The 15,427-nt window shown below is 41.5% G+C and overlaps 1 protein-coding gene across 3 annotated transcripts in view; it reads left to right on the top strand.

Annotated features, from left to right (window-relative positions):
• Positions 1-15,427, top strand: part of ADAMTS19 (ADAM metallopeptidase with thrombospondin type 1 motif 19) — a 277,546-nt gene that overhangs the window by 183,153 nt on the left and 78,966 nt on the right. For all 3 annotated transcript variants that reach the window (XR_002087243.2, XM_019478175.2, XM_019478176.2), the window contains 3 exons: positions 1,065-1,166; positions 7,783-7,913; positions 10,957-11,126. Coding sequence is in view for 2 of the 3 variants with exons in the window: in XM_019478175.2 (XP_019333720.1) it covers positions 1,065-1,166; positions 7,783-7,913; positions 10,957-11,126 (403 nt within the window). In the remaining variant the exon portion in view is untranslated. The remainder of the gene's footprint in view (positions 1-1,064; positions 1,167-7,782; positions 7,914-10,956; positions 11,127-15,427) is intronic.

The following is a 15,427-nucleotide window of genomic DNA, read 5'->3' as shown; positions in this document are numbered from 1 at the left end:
ACTATGTATAGGTTCCTAGAATCCTTTCCTCCCACCAAGGCTCAGGACAGACATTGAAAAAGCCTCAGCCTGAATTGAGTCAATCTTTGCAGGTTAGTCTAACCTAGCTAGGCTAAACCAGTTTGTAACTGGACAGACATCCCAGAATTGCAGACATATGCCTGTAGTAATTCAGACTAGAAGCTGGGGGGTGCTAAAGCAGCCCTCCTTTCCCTTGCACAGCATGTGGCCAGGCTCCAGCAGGACACTTTGATTAGACCAGCAGGGTATTGATAACAATGTCTGTCATCCCTAACTCAGTGTTTATTACCCCATTAAGAAAACAACAGAGGGACCTTACCAGCTATCTGTTGATTCTGCCTGTTGATTTAACCTGTTGGTTCAACACCGACCATAGCCTGCATATGGTCTGCTAGCTAATATACAGACACCTCTCTGCAAGGCAGGGGGGAGCAGGGAAATCCTGCTTAGAAGGGAATGGTGAGGGGAGGATGGTGAGCAGCCTGCAGTCACTGCCGGAGCTGCAGCCAGAGAGCAGAGGGGACAGGCCAGCCCTGCTGTGGAGCAGAGAACCCCACCCAGCCCAGAGAGCATGCCGGGATGCTGGGGGACTCTGATTTATCTTAAATGAGCCAGGTGTCTGGGACAGACATTGCATAAACCGGTTTGAGCCAAATCAATTTAGTCTGATACTACATTCAACCAGGTTTATCTCAAACTGGTTTCAGTCCTTTTCAAACTGGTTTATGTGCAGTGAACCATCTGTTCTGTTACAGGTTTAAACCAGTTTCTGATCACTTAAACTGGTTTGTGTGTAATGTCTCTCCCTAGCCCAATAGAACAACAGATGGTTTAGTGCCACTGTCTCCAACTCAAGGAAAGTGCAAACAGGATTTTCACCCCTTTGAAAATTGAATTCCTAATTTGTATTCATGTTTTTAACCTGGTTCTGTACAGACTGTATACCATTAAACTGGGAACTAGGTGAAATTAATGGATTGTAAACACACAGTCATTTTTGCATTAGGGACCTCGGTTCTTAGCGGCATATGTTTGTTTTTCAGCATGTTATTTGCACTGGGTTATGGTGTAAGGTGGAAGGTGAGAAGGAATGCAAAACTAAACTGGATCCACCAATGGATGGAACAGACTGTGAAACTGGAAAGGTATGATACTGATTTTACTTCTGTTGTTAACAGAAGAAACACAGCAATTAATTTATTCTAGTTAAGTTTTGGAAATTGCTTCTACAAAGTCATGTGCGCGTTACTTTTAAGTTGAGATGAATCATTTTAAATTTGTAATGTGAATCTAGATGTTTCTGAGATTAAGGCATCTTAACATGAAGCTACTATACTGTAAGGAAAGAATTTTTCCCTGTACATACAAATACACTTGCTTGGGTTTTTGCAGCAGTACTCAAAAAAAATTATGATGATCTCTATCTGGTTCTTTGGTCTTACACATATGCAGTTATAATTAAAGTCAGTTTTGCTATATAACGACTATGGATTGATATTAGATATTCTAACATTAACATGATTAGCACCTAGACAATGCTGTGATTAATGATATATACTTGAGTATGATTTACATTCAAAGTAAAGGGAAAGTATTGCATTCACCAATTAACACATTTTACATTTCCCCCATGGTTAATATCTTGGGTTTTCAAATGAGCAGAGTTGATCACTCCCCCTGTTCATTTTTGATGTCCCTATTTTTTCTGTACTCTGTTAATAAAACATAAATTATTTTGAAAAGATAAGAGTTTTAGGTGAAGATTCTGTTGTGCTGACATTGTTTTGTTTAGAAAATGGGGAAGGCTTGTTTGTAGTATGGAAATATTTGGATTTACATATGGGCATTTTCCTAATGAAATATTTATGTAGAAAAGCAGTTTATTTGTGTGATTGGAATCTGTCTCTGTGAAGAATGTGCTATTTCTAACATAGCCAAAAAAAAAGATGTTTTCATGCTGACATTACCTTGTTTAAACTAGATTTTATAATGTATTTTATAAATGTCATGTCATTATTGCCCAGTTCCTATACTTTATTGTGAACAAAAATATCAATTTATTTTCAGAGACATATAGATCTCTGATGGGAGCTCACAATGAGTATTCAGCTCACAAACACTGTTTATTAGGATTAATCTCCTGAAAAGAACCAGTTCAGATTTACGACATAAAATTGTTACAGAAAACTTGTATTTTAAATATAAGTTTTAAGATGTCACTGCATCCAAAGTAGTGACAGTTTTGGTGAATGAATCATCAAAAAATTCAGCAGTCACTTATGGCAAGAATTCTGTTACATGTCCGTCGACAGCTCTCCAACTTGAGATAGTTTCTACCAAATGTGAATGTAAATAGATGTCCAGTTTGTAAGCCAACTTAAAAAAAATAGTTGCACAGCCAATATGCATTTATTCTGTTATTCTCATGGTATTGTATTGATAGCACAGTGCAGTCTCCCCTAGTGATAATTTGCTGTTAGAATCATAAAATAGTGAGCCAAGGACAGTTTTCATCATCTAAAAAAACAAATAAAACCATGAATAGAATAAGATAGAGATTTCAGAAAGTATCATTAGTATACAACAGGAACCAAACCATTATTCATTTTCATTTCTTTAAAATAATGGAATCACCCTAGTGATGCTGGCAAACTAGGCATGACTGCACTATGTCATATTGTAATATAACACATCTGTGCACTGAATAGCAGGTAACAGTGTTTTCTGAGAAAACAAATACATGTGTAAGTCTATCATGCATTTAGAAATGAGTCTCAAAGTTGTGTTGGAGGCAAAGCAGATAGCAATATCTGCTGTTAAGATTGCCAATACTTTCGATTGTAAGACTGCTGTTTTGAATTGCCTATAACTCTGACAGACTTTCGCTGTTTATTCCAGGTGTCTGCCCCAGTCTGGTATTTTTGAGGGTTTTTTTTTCAATCTCCCCTGAAAATTTCGGCAAAAAATGGCTTAGCCATTTTTCAAGATTGAGAAATGGACTCTCAAGAGCAAGGTCAGGAAGAAAAACATTCTTGTCCCATGTTATACAATTCTTACAAGCATTTCATTGAGGAGTCCTATCATCAATGCGCTTTGAAATAGGGTTGAAGTTTAAATTTGTAGGGGGTTGGAGTACAGTCGTACCAAGGATATTCCTTTAGACTAGGTGCAGACATTCAGGCTAGGGACAGACATTCAAAAAACCTGAGCCTGAATTGATTCAATCTTTGCAGGTTAGTCTAACCTGGCTAGGCTAAATCAGTTTTGTAACCAAAAAGAAATCCCAGAAATGCAGGCACATGCCTGCAGTGGCTCAGGCTAGAAACCAGGGGATGCTAAAGCAGCCCTCCCTTGGCTTTCACAGGACTGAGCTGAGGGGGACATGTCCAGGCACTGGCAGGACGCTCTGATTATTGCTCCCTTCCCCCCACCACTCCGAGCAGCCCAGCAGGGAATGTTATCACCCCTAACCCAGTGTTTATCAATGCATTAAGAAAACAAAGCCTCTCTCCATTAACTAAGGAAGCTCTTCTTGAACAGCTCTTCTTAAACAGCTCTTCCAAGGAAGGACATTAAGCTAGCTGTTGATTAGCTGTAAACAGTCTGTCTGCCTGTTGTCTCTCACAGTACAGACCATAGCCAGCATGTGGTCTGCTACCTTAGGGGTTTTCAACTGGGGATATGCGTACCCCTGGGGTTGCTTAGGATGGCCTCAGGGGGTATTTGGTAGTGGGTGCCAACACCAGCACTTCTGCCACTGCCGTGCCACTAGCCTGGTCATCAGTCGGCTGCAGGGGACCCCCCCCCCGTTGCCAATTGGCTGCTGGGGGACCCCCCCCCCCCGTATGTCTGGCCACAAGGGGACTCCTTCCTTCTTAACCAGCTGCCAGGGTTACACTGACCCAAAAAGGTTGAAAACCCCTGTGCTAGCTAACGCTGAGGTGTCTGTGTAAGGCAGAGGGGAGAAACCAGGCAGACTCTCTGTGCCTGCAAGTTTCTGCTAGAGCTGCAGCCAGGAAGCAGAGGGGAGAGACCAGCCCTGCTGTGGAGCAGAGAGCCCCACCCAGCCCAGAGAGCATGTCAGGATGCTAGGGGTATCTGGTTTATCTTAAACCAGCAAGGGGCTTGGGACAGACATTGCATAAACCAGTTTAAGCCATATCAGTTAAGTCTGATACTACATTCAACCAGGTTTATCTCAAACTGGTTTCAGCCACTTTCAAATTGGTTTATGTGCACTGAACATCTGTTCTGTTACAGATTTAAACCAGTTTCTGATCACTTAAACCGATTTATGTGTAATGTCTGTCTGTAGCCTCAAATAGCCTGACGTGGAATCCATCTAAGTTATGTGGTTTTCTGTAAGTGTAGATGGATACCAAACACAACACATGTTTACCCTTGGTTGGGGGGCGGAGAGGGGGAGGGCCATAAGGGCTGCTAATTCCCTTTCCTTTCTGTCCATCCAAGATGAGCTTTATATTACACTAGTCCATGAATGGGCAAAATGTGGCCCACAGGCCAGATCCAGTCTGCCAACTAATCAGATCCAATCCATGGGCACATGCCCACCAATTGATCATATCTTGCCCATGGCTGCCCCTACAGTGGTCTGCATGGGGTCAAGCCCCACCTGCTTCTGCCCAGGGCAGCCCATGTCATGCTTCTGCCTGCACTCACCCCATGCCCTCCAGACAGCACCTGGCCCTGACCCCGACCAATGTATACAGCTTCCCAGCAGGGCTGCTGCCACAGCCACCTAAATACTGCTCATCTCCCCACCTCCTCCAGTGGCTTCTCCTCCTCCTACCCCTGTTGCCCTGCTCTAGCCAGTAGGTAACTTGGGGAAGCCATGGAGATACGTGCCTGGCAGAAGATGCCCAGTCAGGCAGGTAGGAAGCTACAGCCATGCAGTTCCTGCTCCAGCATGTGGGGCTTCAGCTTCATGCTGCCTACCATCCACTCTGCCCACCCAGTGTGATGATCAGTGATCTGTGGGTGGCTGAGTGGGTGAAAAGGAGCCAGGAGCTGGAGCCCTGGCTGCAGCTTCCTACCCACCTGGCCAGATATCTGCTGCCCTGTATGTGTCCACATGGCTTCCTCACCTTACTTGCTGCTGAGAGCAGTGCAACAGGGGTAGGATGAGGAGAAGGAGGAGCTGTTGAAGGTGGTGGGAACCAAGCAGTTCCCAGAAAGCTGTGGCAACAGCCCTGCTGTGAAGCTGTGCATGCTGGCTGGGGCTGGGGCCAGGTGCTGTTTGGTGGGCGGGGACATAGGGTGAGTTTAGGCAAGAGTGCAATATAGGCTGTCCTGGCCAGGAGTGGGTGTGGGGACAGCCACAGACCAGTTTCGGGGGGGGGATTTGGACTGTACCGCACTACCCAGGTGAGCTCTGCTGTACGTGCCCACTGCTCTCTTTCTTCCCAACTCCTGGCTGGCTCCTGGGACCTAGTGTGCAGACAGCACCCCTATATATGCACACACTTCCATACCCCTTGACACATGAACCCCCCACATACACACACTGCACACCCACACACACACTCCCGCACATCCCCACAGTATACAATAGTAAGTCTTTATTTTGAGCTATTATGCAATCACTTCTATATACACTACTCAAAAAAAAAAAAGCATAAACCAGGACAAAAATTTAATTTTTGGAATAAAATTAAAATATTTTATAACAGGTATTTGATTTTTAGTATATGATTTTTTTTTTAATCTATAATTTGTTAAAATGATATCTTATGAAAGGTTTTATGTATTAGGCCCTCGACAGCTCCCCAAAATGCATTAAGTGGCCCTCCAGCTAAAATAATTGCCCACCACTGCACTACTTGATGGCACTCTGTTTTGCTTAGGTCAGGGGTTTTCATCTTTTTTGGATCAATGTGCCCCTGCCCCTGGCAGCCAGACATGGAGCAGTGTACCCCAGCAGCTGGGCATGGAGGGGAGGGAGCGAGGTGCACGGCCAAATGTGAAGTGGTGCCAGTCGCTGCGTGCAAGCTTACCCTTCCTCCCAGGTCCAGCCAGGCAGGCAGTACAGGATGGTTCATGGTGGCACTCCGTCCCTGCCCGCCCACACGTACCCCCTAGGGGCCTCCTCAAGTACTCTCAGGGGTACTCTTTCATTTAGGAGGTAATGAGGAGCTACATTTAGGAGCTACATTATTGTAAACATACGTTATTACCATGATAACAGCAGCTTTGGGCAAAAATAAAAAAGAATATGTTCTTCAGTTGAAAGTCCAGGTGAAATTTAAGATGGTCAAACAGGAATTTGGCAAAAACCCTGGAAGTTAAAAAAGAAGAAACAATTAATCTTTTTGGCTGGGTTGGTTTAACAGGGGCCATCTTGCCTTGAGCAAGGGGATGGACTGAATGACCTTGTAATGTCCCTTCCAGGCCTACTTTGCTATGATTCTAAATTAGTGTCCTACCACCAGTCTACAGAGTTAGGCTGTTTTATACCGACACTGGTATTATAAGTTTTACCTCTTACCAGAATTTAGCCAGTGATTAGCCTTTTAGTTTGCTGAAGTTGTACCTCACATGATGTATTAATAACTTCTTTCTGCTATTGTTGCTCAGATACAATATAAGATGGTGTGTATATGTCTATTTCAGATGTACAAAATAGCTATACACATGCTGTCACAGTTCTGATATGTCAGTTACCTGCTATCTGGGCACCAGTATTACCTGCTATCTGGGCACCAGAATTTTTCAATTCAATGAAAAAGATGCATCTATTCTGTCAAGAGAGAAATATTTAACCTTACATCTATCAGAAATATACAATACAATACAATGAATATAATATAACAAATAATATGCAGAAGACAAATAAGAGGAGAATTGTGGTAGTTCACTCCCAGCAGGTGATATATATGTGTGGAAGTAGCTAGTACAAAACATCTCTTGGCCTCAATAGAATGAGGATTTGACCAAATATCTTTTAAAAGCTAAGAACCTTCTATTTTCATGGTACACCATTCAAACTATCAGTAATCCCCATTATGTTACAGTTTATGTATCCTGTTGCATCAGCTTGGATTAAAAGTTGCAAAAATACACTGAGTATATATGTCAAATCTAGAACTGCCTATAACCTGATTATATAAATATGTACTCCCAGGGCTTGTCTGCATATGCATTTACTCCAACCTAGATTTACTGTGAGGTAAACTTCTACACAATGGGTGCATCTAAACGTGGTGCGATATGCTACAGTGAAGTATCATCCATAGGTGTCTACATGTGACCAGCAGCTACTTCGCCATAGCGGTGTGTTACCCCCATTATAACGCGCTGCTACAGTGAAGTAGCTGCTAAAAATAACCATGAACCATGTGTACAGCACAGTATCGGTGGTTACTGCACCATGCTTTAGTACTTCCAAAAGGTAACAATGTTGCCATATGGCAACGTGTAGACAAACCCTCTGTGTACTGGCTCTTCATTTGCCTTCCTCATTTCAGTGCTTTTTGGGGGGCAACTGAATGACAGGGGAAGCTAAAAGACCATGAAGACCAGAATGGTATGAAATAAGGGCAAGTGCAATTTCTAGTGGCATCCGTGAAAAAAAAATCCTGTTGGGAGTTAGATCAAGGAATTTGAATAATTTCCTTTGACATAATGCTGTTGTTAGTGCATTCAGTAAACCAGTTTATGCTGTGCTATCAGTGGAAAGGTAAGGCAGTTAATTTTTTTGGATGTGTCCTGATTTATTCACCTAAGAACTGCATTTTGCAATAGTGGTGTAAAGCTGGCGAATGTATGAGTCGGACCTCTTTTCCTGAACATTTGGAGGGAGAATGGAGCGCCTGGAGTACTTGCAGCAGAACTTGCAACACTGGAATCAGCAGTCGACAACGCAAATGTCCTGGGTAAAAAAAAGTTCAGTTTTCCTTTTTTTTGTGCTTCAGTATTTTTAGTATGTTTAACAGGGGTTAATAATCAAATCTGATCACCATAGAGCTGTGCTGCCACACGCATGCTACAAGTAGATGATTTTTCTTTTAGGGATACTGACTAATGGGAAAGCGGAAATATATCAGGTTTACGATGGATCGTGAATTCCTTCAAAAAAATTGTTGTGAATTTCCCTTCCTCTGATACAGGAGCTTATTGAGTTATATAAACTTGTGAGGAAAAAAAGCATTCATAGTGAACTGTTTCCCTGTATTATTATTCATTTTCTATGTGGAAATCCCTTGCTGTTTTCCCAAATAAGTATCTTCTTCTAAATGATTTTTTCCAAATAATTCCATCAAGCTACTCTTTTCTTGTTCATTACAAGTATTCAGTATTTAAGATTTGAGCTGTGCTCTCTAGTTTTCATTGGCGTTATTAGTTGAAGATGTATAGCTTTCATAATGTAGCTTCTGTTGCAAAATTTTACAATTTAAAAATTCACATTGTTCCATTGTTTATCTAAAATTTGCAATATTGAGGAATGTTTCCAACTGTAAATGGATTCACTAAAATATTCACTTAAATATGCAAGGAACAGACCTAATTGAAGCAAATTCATTTAAAAAGCGAGTATCTTCATAGGCTATATTTGAATATTTTCTTAATTTTGCTGAAGATTTATGTTTTGGGAGGCTTGTTTTTTGTTGGGACTTACACTGTGTAAAACTAGTGAGAACAACAGAGCAGGAACAATACAACCAAATTTTTAAAGGTGACCCACAAAGGAAGGAAAGCCCTTTGTTATTAGTTATTTAGGTTTTGGTGGGTTTTTTTAAATCTGGAGAAATATTCATAATATCAGGCCATGTCTTTTCTTATTCCAAAAAAACTTAAAGAAGAAAAACTGAATTTTTTAATGTCTGTTTAGAAGGACAGATACTTAAAGTTTTACATAAAGAAGTTTCCTTCTAGCAGTTTTACAGGCATTTAAATGAAAAAGCTATGAATGAAATAATTAAAGAAATGCAGACATGGTAATTTTGCCCCATTGAAGACCAATCCAGTTTTACTAATGACATCAATCGGGCCAGTCTATTACTCCAGGTATGTAACTAACCAGCTAAAACATACTTTCCTCCCAGTTGGTCAAAACTAACTTTTTCTTTGCAGGTCACTCATTTTTAAAACATAAAAGAAAGCAGTATATAAGAGCAGGAAAAAGTAGAGTGGAAAGTGGGAGGTGGGAACAGGGAGGGACAATATTCTGAAGGCTGAAAATAAAGATGGAGAAGATAGAAGAGAGACACTCCAGAACAGAGCTAAAGACAAGAGGACACAAGGGATGTGGAGACTGAAGAACAGAGGATTTTGTAAAAAGGAAAAAGAAAAAAAAACAAATGAATGTACTACAGCAAGGTGTCTAGTAGAAAAGACAAAATGCTGCCCTAGTTCCCTCCCATGTGAATGTTACTTCCAGCTGCATACCCATGAATTATTTCCAGACTTCAGAGATGCCTTATTTTCATTTCCATTCATTTTCCAGGCAAGGTTTCCCAATAATTGAATGCTTTCTAGTTCCTATCTTCTGCTTGTCCTTTCCTTTAATTAGCACCCATAGGATCAACTGAAGAGTCAGAGGAAAGCATAGAGAGAAAAACTGTCTGTAACATTGGCCATGAAAATGTCTCATTTATGTCAGAGAAGTTTTTCTTCCAGCACAAAAAACACGTTAAGCTATTCATTGGATTTCTTGTGGAAGAGAACTGGCTCTTCTGTAAGAAGTTAGATCGTATACTACCAGGAAGATCTCTGTCCTCCCAGTCTAACTTGAATGGCCATATAATTGTCTCAGGTGTGGACGGCACCCAATATTCCACAATCCTCTGATCTCTCTCCATGTCTCCAAGGGAGAGGACAGGAGCAAGACCACTGACCCAGGATAGCCCACTCAGGAATGAGCTGTTAGTGAGCTCTTTGGATACCCTGCCCTGAAAAATTCCCCTTCCCTCTCTCCAACCAACTGATTGGCAGGATGGGGGAGGGATTCTCTTACAATAGGAACTTTCTGGACAAGTTCCCACTATGGGAGAATGCCCCTGCCTTTCCCTGTACTGTTCTGGTCAGCCTGGAGCAGAGTGGGGGAGGCAGGCTGCAGTGCCCAGCAAGAAGGCTGCCTGAGACTTGCTACCATGGCCAAATGTCACCCCCCACCCTCCGCCTACATTCCTCTGGATTGGCCTGGAGGAGTGCAAGGATAGGGATCTATTATCTTATGATAATATGGCCCCTCCTTATCCCACCAAACAGCTGGAACTTCCTGGGGCTGTCTGTCACCTGCTAACTGTCAGCCTGTCCCCTGCCAGGTGCTAACTGAAGACAACCTAGGCTCCTCTAATGGGCTCCCCTAAGAAGGCCAGGGAGCAGTCCCATAGTGTCCCCAGAGCTTGCCTGTGTAGTTCTCCAGCAAGGAGCTGGAACACATTTACACTCAAGTTCCTGGGCTGTTTTTCTACCAGTAAGAATTCCAGAGAACTGAATACCTGTCTGTGGCCATTATAATGTTGCATCAACAACTTGAAGAAAGTCAGTCTGAAGTAGATGAAATTGTTGTGTCCCCTCACTGATGACTTTAGAATAGCTTTGGCTCAGTCAGGGGCTCAAAAGTATCCTTAATAATACTGAAAAATCACTTGGAGGTTCTAACAATCTTTCTTGGAGATATAAGGTGAATTTTCTCTTCTCCTAATGCCTAGGTGTAAATGAAAGGCTGGCATTTGTAATTCTTGTATATGAAAATAGTTAACCAGAAATACAACAGAAATGTAATTTATATAAAAAGTTTGAATTGTTGTTAGTGAATCTTCTTGCTTTTTTATGGAAAACAAACTATTTTATTAAAACGTCTGTTTATTAAAACAATTTTTTTGTACAGACTGAGTGAACTGGGCTATGTTCTAAGAGTTTGACTAAAATGTCACCAACCAATAATAAAAGTGTTTATATCATCTTCTCTAGGCCTGGTCCTGAAGGAGATTGTCATGGTCCTCGACTACAATATAAAATATGTGAGAACCTTTCCTGTCCTGCTGGAGCGCCTGCATTCAGGGACTGGCAATGCCAGGCTTTCAGTGTCAGATCTTCATATCAGAAGCACATACTCCAGTGGCAGGCTGTTATAGATGATGGTATGACTAAATTGTATCCTTAAGAACCTGTAATATGCATATATTTTCTAGATCGTGTAGGATTGCTGTTAATTGAAAATGAGATTATAATAAAAAGAAAATTATCATTCTGCAACCCTGAGCTGCAAAATAATTTCCCAGCAAACCATTTAAACTTTACTGCTTATTTCTTCTGTGGATAAGTGGCAGTTTCACTTACTCCTAGGATCCATTATCTGGTCTTTATATAGCATTGGATGTCCCCAGTACAGATCACAGTGAACATCTATGATATAAATTAGATATTGATATGTCAAATTCAGTAATAATAAAAGCTATATGTTAAGCTTTATAGAGGAGCACCAAGATGTTTAAGACAATGTGTGTTGGTTATACATTTAGTTACAAAGCTAAAGAGACAATGCAGAGACAATGTAGTTGGCATTCATTTTCAAAGACATACCCTCTGCTGGATTTTGGCAGAAGCCCATGTTTAATGCATATCTTGGACTTGCATGAGTTTCTTATAAATCCAACCAGCAACTGCTTGCCAAGTTCTGGCATACTTCATGGATGCTACTACAATGTACCAGTCTTGCTTACTAACTTTAAGGGTGCACTCAAGCATGGAAAGTGTAGTTTCAGATGTTTATGATATCTGTAAAACTAAAGTAAGCACAAAATCCTGACAGTCTAAAAAAGAAATAGTCTACCCAAGTTCATGCAAGGAATGTGAACAATAGCTGCTGTTAGATTGAATTTCCTTTTAAATTGTCATAATTTATTTTTGTCAAAGAAACTAACCCAAGGAATTGAATTACAAAAACAGTTCTAGAAATGATCACAATTTCACCCACTGTTGATAAAGATATGAATCCAGTCTGAGATGCAAGATCACTTAGAAATGCTTTATCACAAGTTAAACTGCAGCTTTAAAAAAATTATCAGAAACATTGATGATAACAAAATCATACATTTAAAAATATTGTATATCTAGGTATTAAAACAGTGGTTTTCAAATTTTTTGAGCTGAGTTCTGCTTTGTTTTACAATTTTGTTTGTGCCCACCCCCCTCCACTCCCTTTACCCCAGAGGAGCAGCACAGCCAAGCACAGGGGCCTCTCATCCCAGCAGCCACCACGGCTTGGTTTGGCTTGGCAGGGTGGGCTCCACCCGCTGTGGCTCCAGTGCTTTCTGCCTTGGCCCAGCTGTGGCTCTAGCCTGCACACCTATCATGCTAGGCTTTTGAAGGCTTGTTGGCTCTGGATTTAGGACCCAGATGTCTTGTTCAGGGGGATGGGGGTGGGGAGGGTGGCAGCAGCGGCCCACCCTCAGACCAACTACAACCTTTCCATTTGATAATAGGTAAATTTATTGATACACAGTGATAACAGAAAAGAAGCAATACAAACAATCAAGCAATCTATATGCTACCAATCCTAGGGCTGTCATCAGGATCAGGATACATCTGGTCACTCTGAGGCTGTCTCTTAATGTCAGATGCCAGCAGCCTGGAAGGGGATGCCGAGCCTCCCCCACCAGTGGGGTGGATGAAATGGGCTGGTGGTGTGCCCTCTGTTCATGGTGGCCTCAGGGACCCTCCCAGGGGACAGGGAGCCCTCTTGGGGAGAAGGACAGAGGGACCAGGGCAGAGGACACTTTGTTACCTTCAAGTCTCTGCTTTTGTATTCTCCTTCCCTCCTGATGACTCCTGATTATACTGGATCTATGGCTGTTGCTGGTTGGTCTCTCTGTGTTCATCACATGTCTGTGTAGCTCATCACATGCATACATACTAATTTGGTCTTTCACACCTTCTCCTAATATGTTCTGTTCCCCCAAAACTGGGACTCAGGCCACCCATCTCTGGAGCCTTGTTATCTGGTATTACCCTTATCTCATGTTATGGAAATAGTGTGGTACATGCCCTTTCTTTCCCAGACTATGTGTATATCCATTGTCCTTGTGTTAGATAGCCTGTCTGTTTCCAGGGCTGTATGTAACTCTGTGTGTGAGAGGCCCAGGCTTCTTAGAAATCAGTTAACCCCTGCTGTCCATCCTGAACCATTCTAATATATATACATATACCTATAAGCCAATTCCCAAAAAGCAAACCATAAATTCAGACTAGACATCAGGAGGCGCTACTTCACAGTCAGGGCAGCTAGGATCTGGAACCAACTTCCAAGCGAAGTGGTGCTGGCTCCTACCCTGGGGGTCTTTAAGAGGAAGTTAGACGAACACCTTGCTGGGGTCGTTTGACCCCAGTACTTTTTCCTGCCATGGCAGGGGGTTGGACTTGGCGATCTGCTCAGGTCCCTTCTGACCCTACCAACTATGAAACTATGAAATACCATTTTGAAGCCAACAAGGCATAGCAGCCCACTGGCAGAGCCTGCCCAGGGCTCCCTTCCCCTGCATCCCCCTGCATGGCTGCAGTGGTGCTGGTTCCTTGCAAAGTTCTTGTCTGTCCCACAATTTGAAAACCGCTGCCTTAAAACAAAGCTGGATCAGTGTTTTGCCAAATGCTAAAAGCCATGCATACAAATTTATTCTAATTGTTTTGATAAAAATTGAGAGTTGTTCACATGGGTCTATGCAAAATGCCAGTGATGGAGGCTTTAAACCAATCTGTATTATGTATAATTAATAACTACTCAGGGGAAGAACTGTATTGCTTAATATTCTTAAACAGTATTGTATAAACAGATATTTTCTCTTGTTATTTTTTAAATAATAAGACTGAAAACTAAATTACAGCTTCTGTCAAAGATTCCCCATGTTTTTGGATCACAAATCCTGTCAGTCTTCATTGGAATGTTCAGAAATACTAGGTATAATTAAACAGTACATTTTTATATGCAGTTCAAGTTTATTTACAGTACCAAGGGATTTCTTTCATGATATAAACAAAAAAGATACATCTTATGAAAGGATCATACTTATTACAATAGGATTTAAAGAATGTCATGTTTCTATGTCACACAATATAAGAGAGCAGTGTAGAACAAATTTGATCAAGCATGCGTTCATCAAAGAATCAGATCACATTTTTAGATACAAGTACTTTAAATTGCATTTGCTTTATTTGCATATTCACAAATTTAGGCAAACAGGCTTTTAAACAGAAGACATGAAAATTCATTGTCTGCTTTCCAATTGGGAAAATTGGTATTTTAAGAAATGTGGCATTGATTAACCAGTATCTGTATACCATAGGATCACAGAAAAGTAGGGCTGGAAGAGGATTGTCCCTGACTAAATCATCCCAGCCAAGTGTCTGTTCACTCTTTAAAATTTCCAAAGTCAGAGGTCCTACAACTTCTCTAGGTAACCCATTTCAATGCCTGACCACCCTCATAGTCAAAAAGTTCTTCATAATCTCCAACCTGAATTTCTTCTGCCACCATTTGATGCCATCACTCCTAGTCCTGTTCCTTACAGCCACAGGGAAAAGCCCATCTCTATCCTCTCTATAATCCCCCTTCAGGTGTTTGAAGACAGTTGTCAAATACCACCTCAGTCTTTTCTATTCCAGATTAAATACCCCTAGTTCTTTCAACCTTTCCTCATAAATTTTGTTCCTCTGAAGCAGCTGATTGGAGTTTTCATCATGTGCTCCCCCAGCTAGGGGTCCCATCAGCTAATTGGGGCTTTCAGATGATGGAGTGCACCATGCCCCCCGACCCAAGCTGGGAGCTCTGATCTGCTGACTTGTACTCCCAGCCATGGGATCACTTGGTGTGTTCCCATGGTTGGGAGCAAAGTTTGGTACTTGCCAGTGCAGACAGGGGGAGCCTGGTATTGGGTTCCCTGTGCACCAGCAATATGGCACAGTGGGATCAGATGTACACATGTAGCATGTCAGGAAATGTTATAGTTGGGATCTCACATCAGATCCCATCTCATCTTTAATGTCTGTCAGGAGCCTAAGGTGCCACTCTGCTCTACTGCCTGACTTCAGACTAAAACAGTTCACCACTGGAATAAATAGTAATTCACTTGCTTTGTTAGAGAAGAGTTTGTTCTTAGTTGTTTTTTGAAGCAATGTAAACTTTGTAAATTGGGGCATTATTCTTTTGGGCTGCTGCTTATTCTGACTAGCATTTTGGAAAGTTTGAAATGTTTTAAGTTCTTTTTTCGTGGTCTATTAGAAGTATAGATGAAAATGAAAGTATATTACAATGAAAGTATTCACTCTGATGTACCTTTTTATTGCAGCAATGAATATGACATTAGTATTATATAAGCTAAAGTTTTGTACACAGGGGTGCATCTATGTGAGATGCTGACTGCATAGTAGGCTGATACTTCTGCACAGT

Source organism: Alligator mississippiensis, chromosome 3 (assembly GCF_030867095.1).
Source record: "Alligator mississippiensis isolate rAllMis1 chromosome 3, rAllMis1, whole genome shotgun sequence".
Taxonomy (NCBI): Eukaryota; Metazoa; Chordata; order Crocodylia; family Alligatoridae; genus Alligator; species Alligator mississippiensis.
Note: the sequence above shows the minus strand (reverse complement) of the source record. Positions and strands in the feature narration are given on the sequence as shown.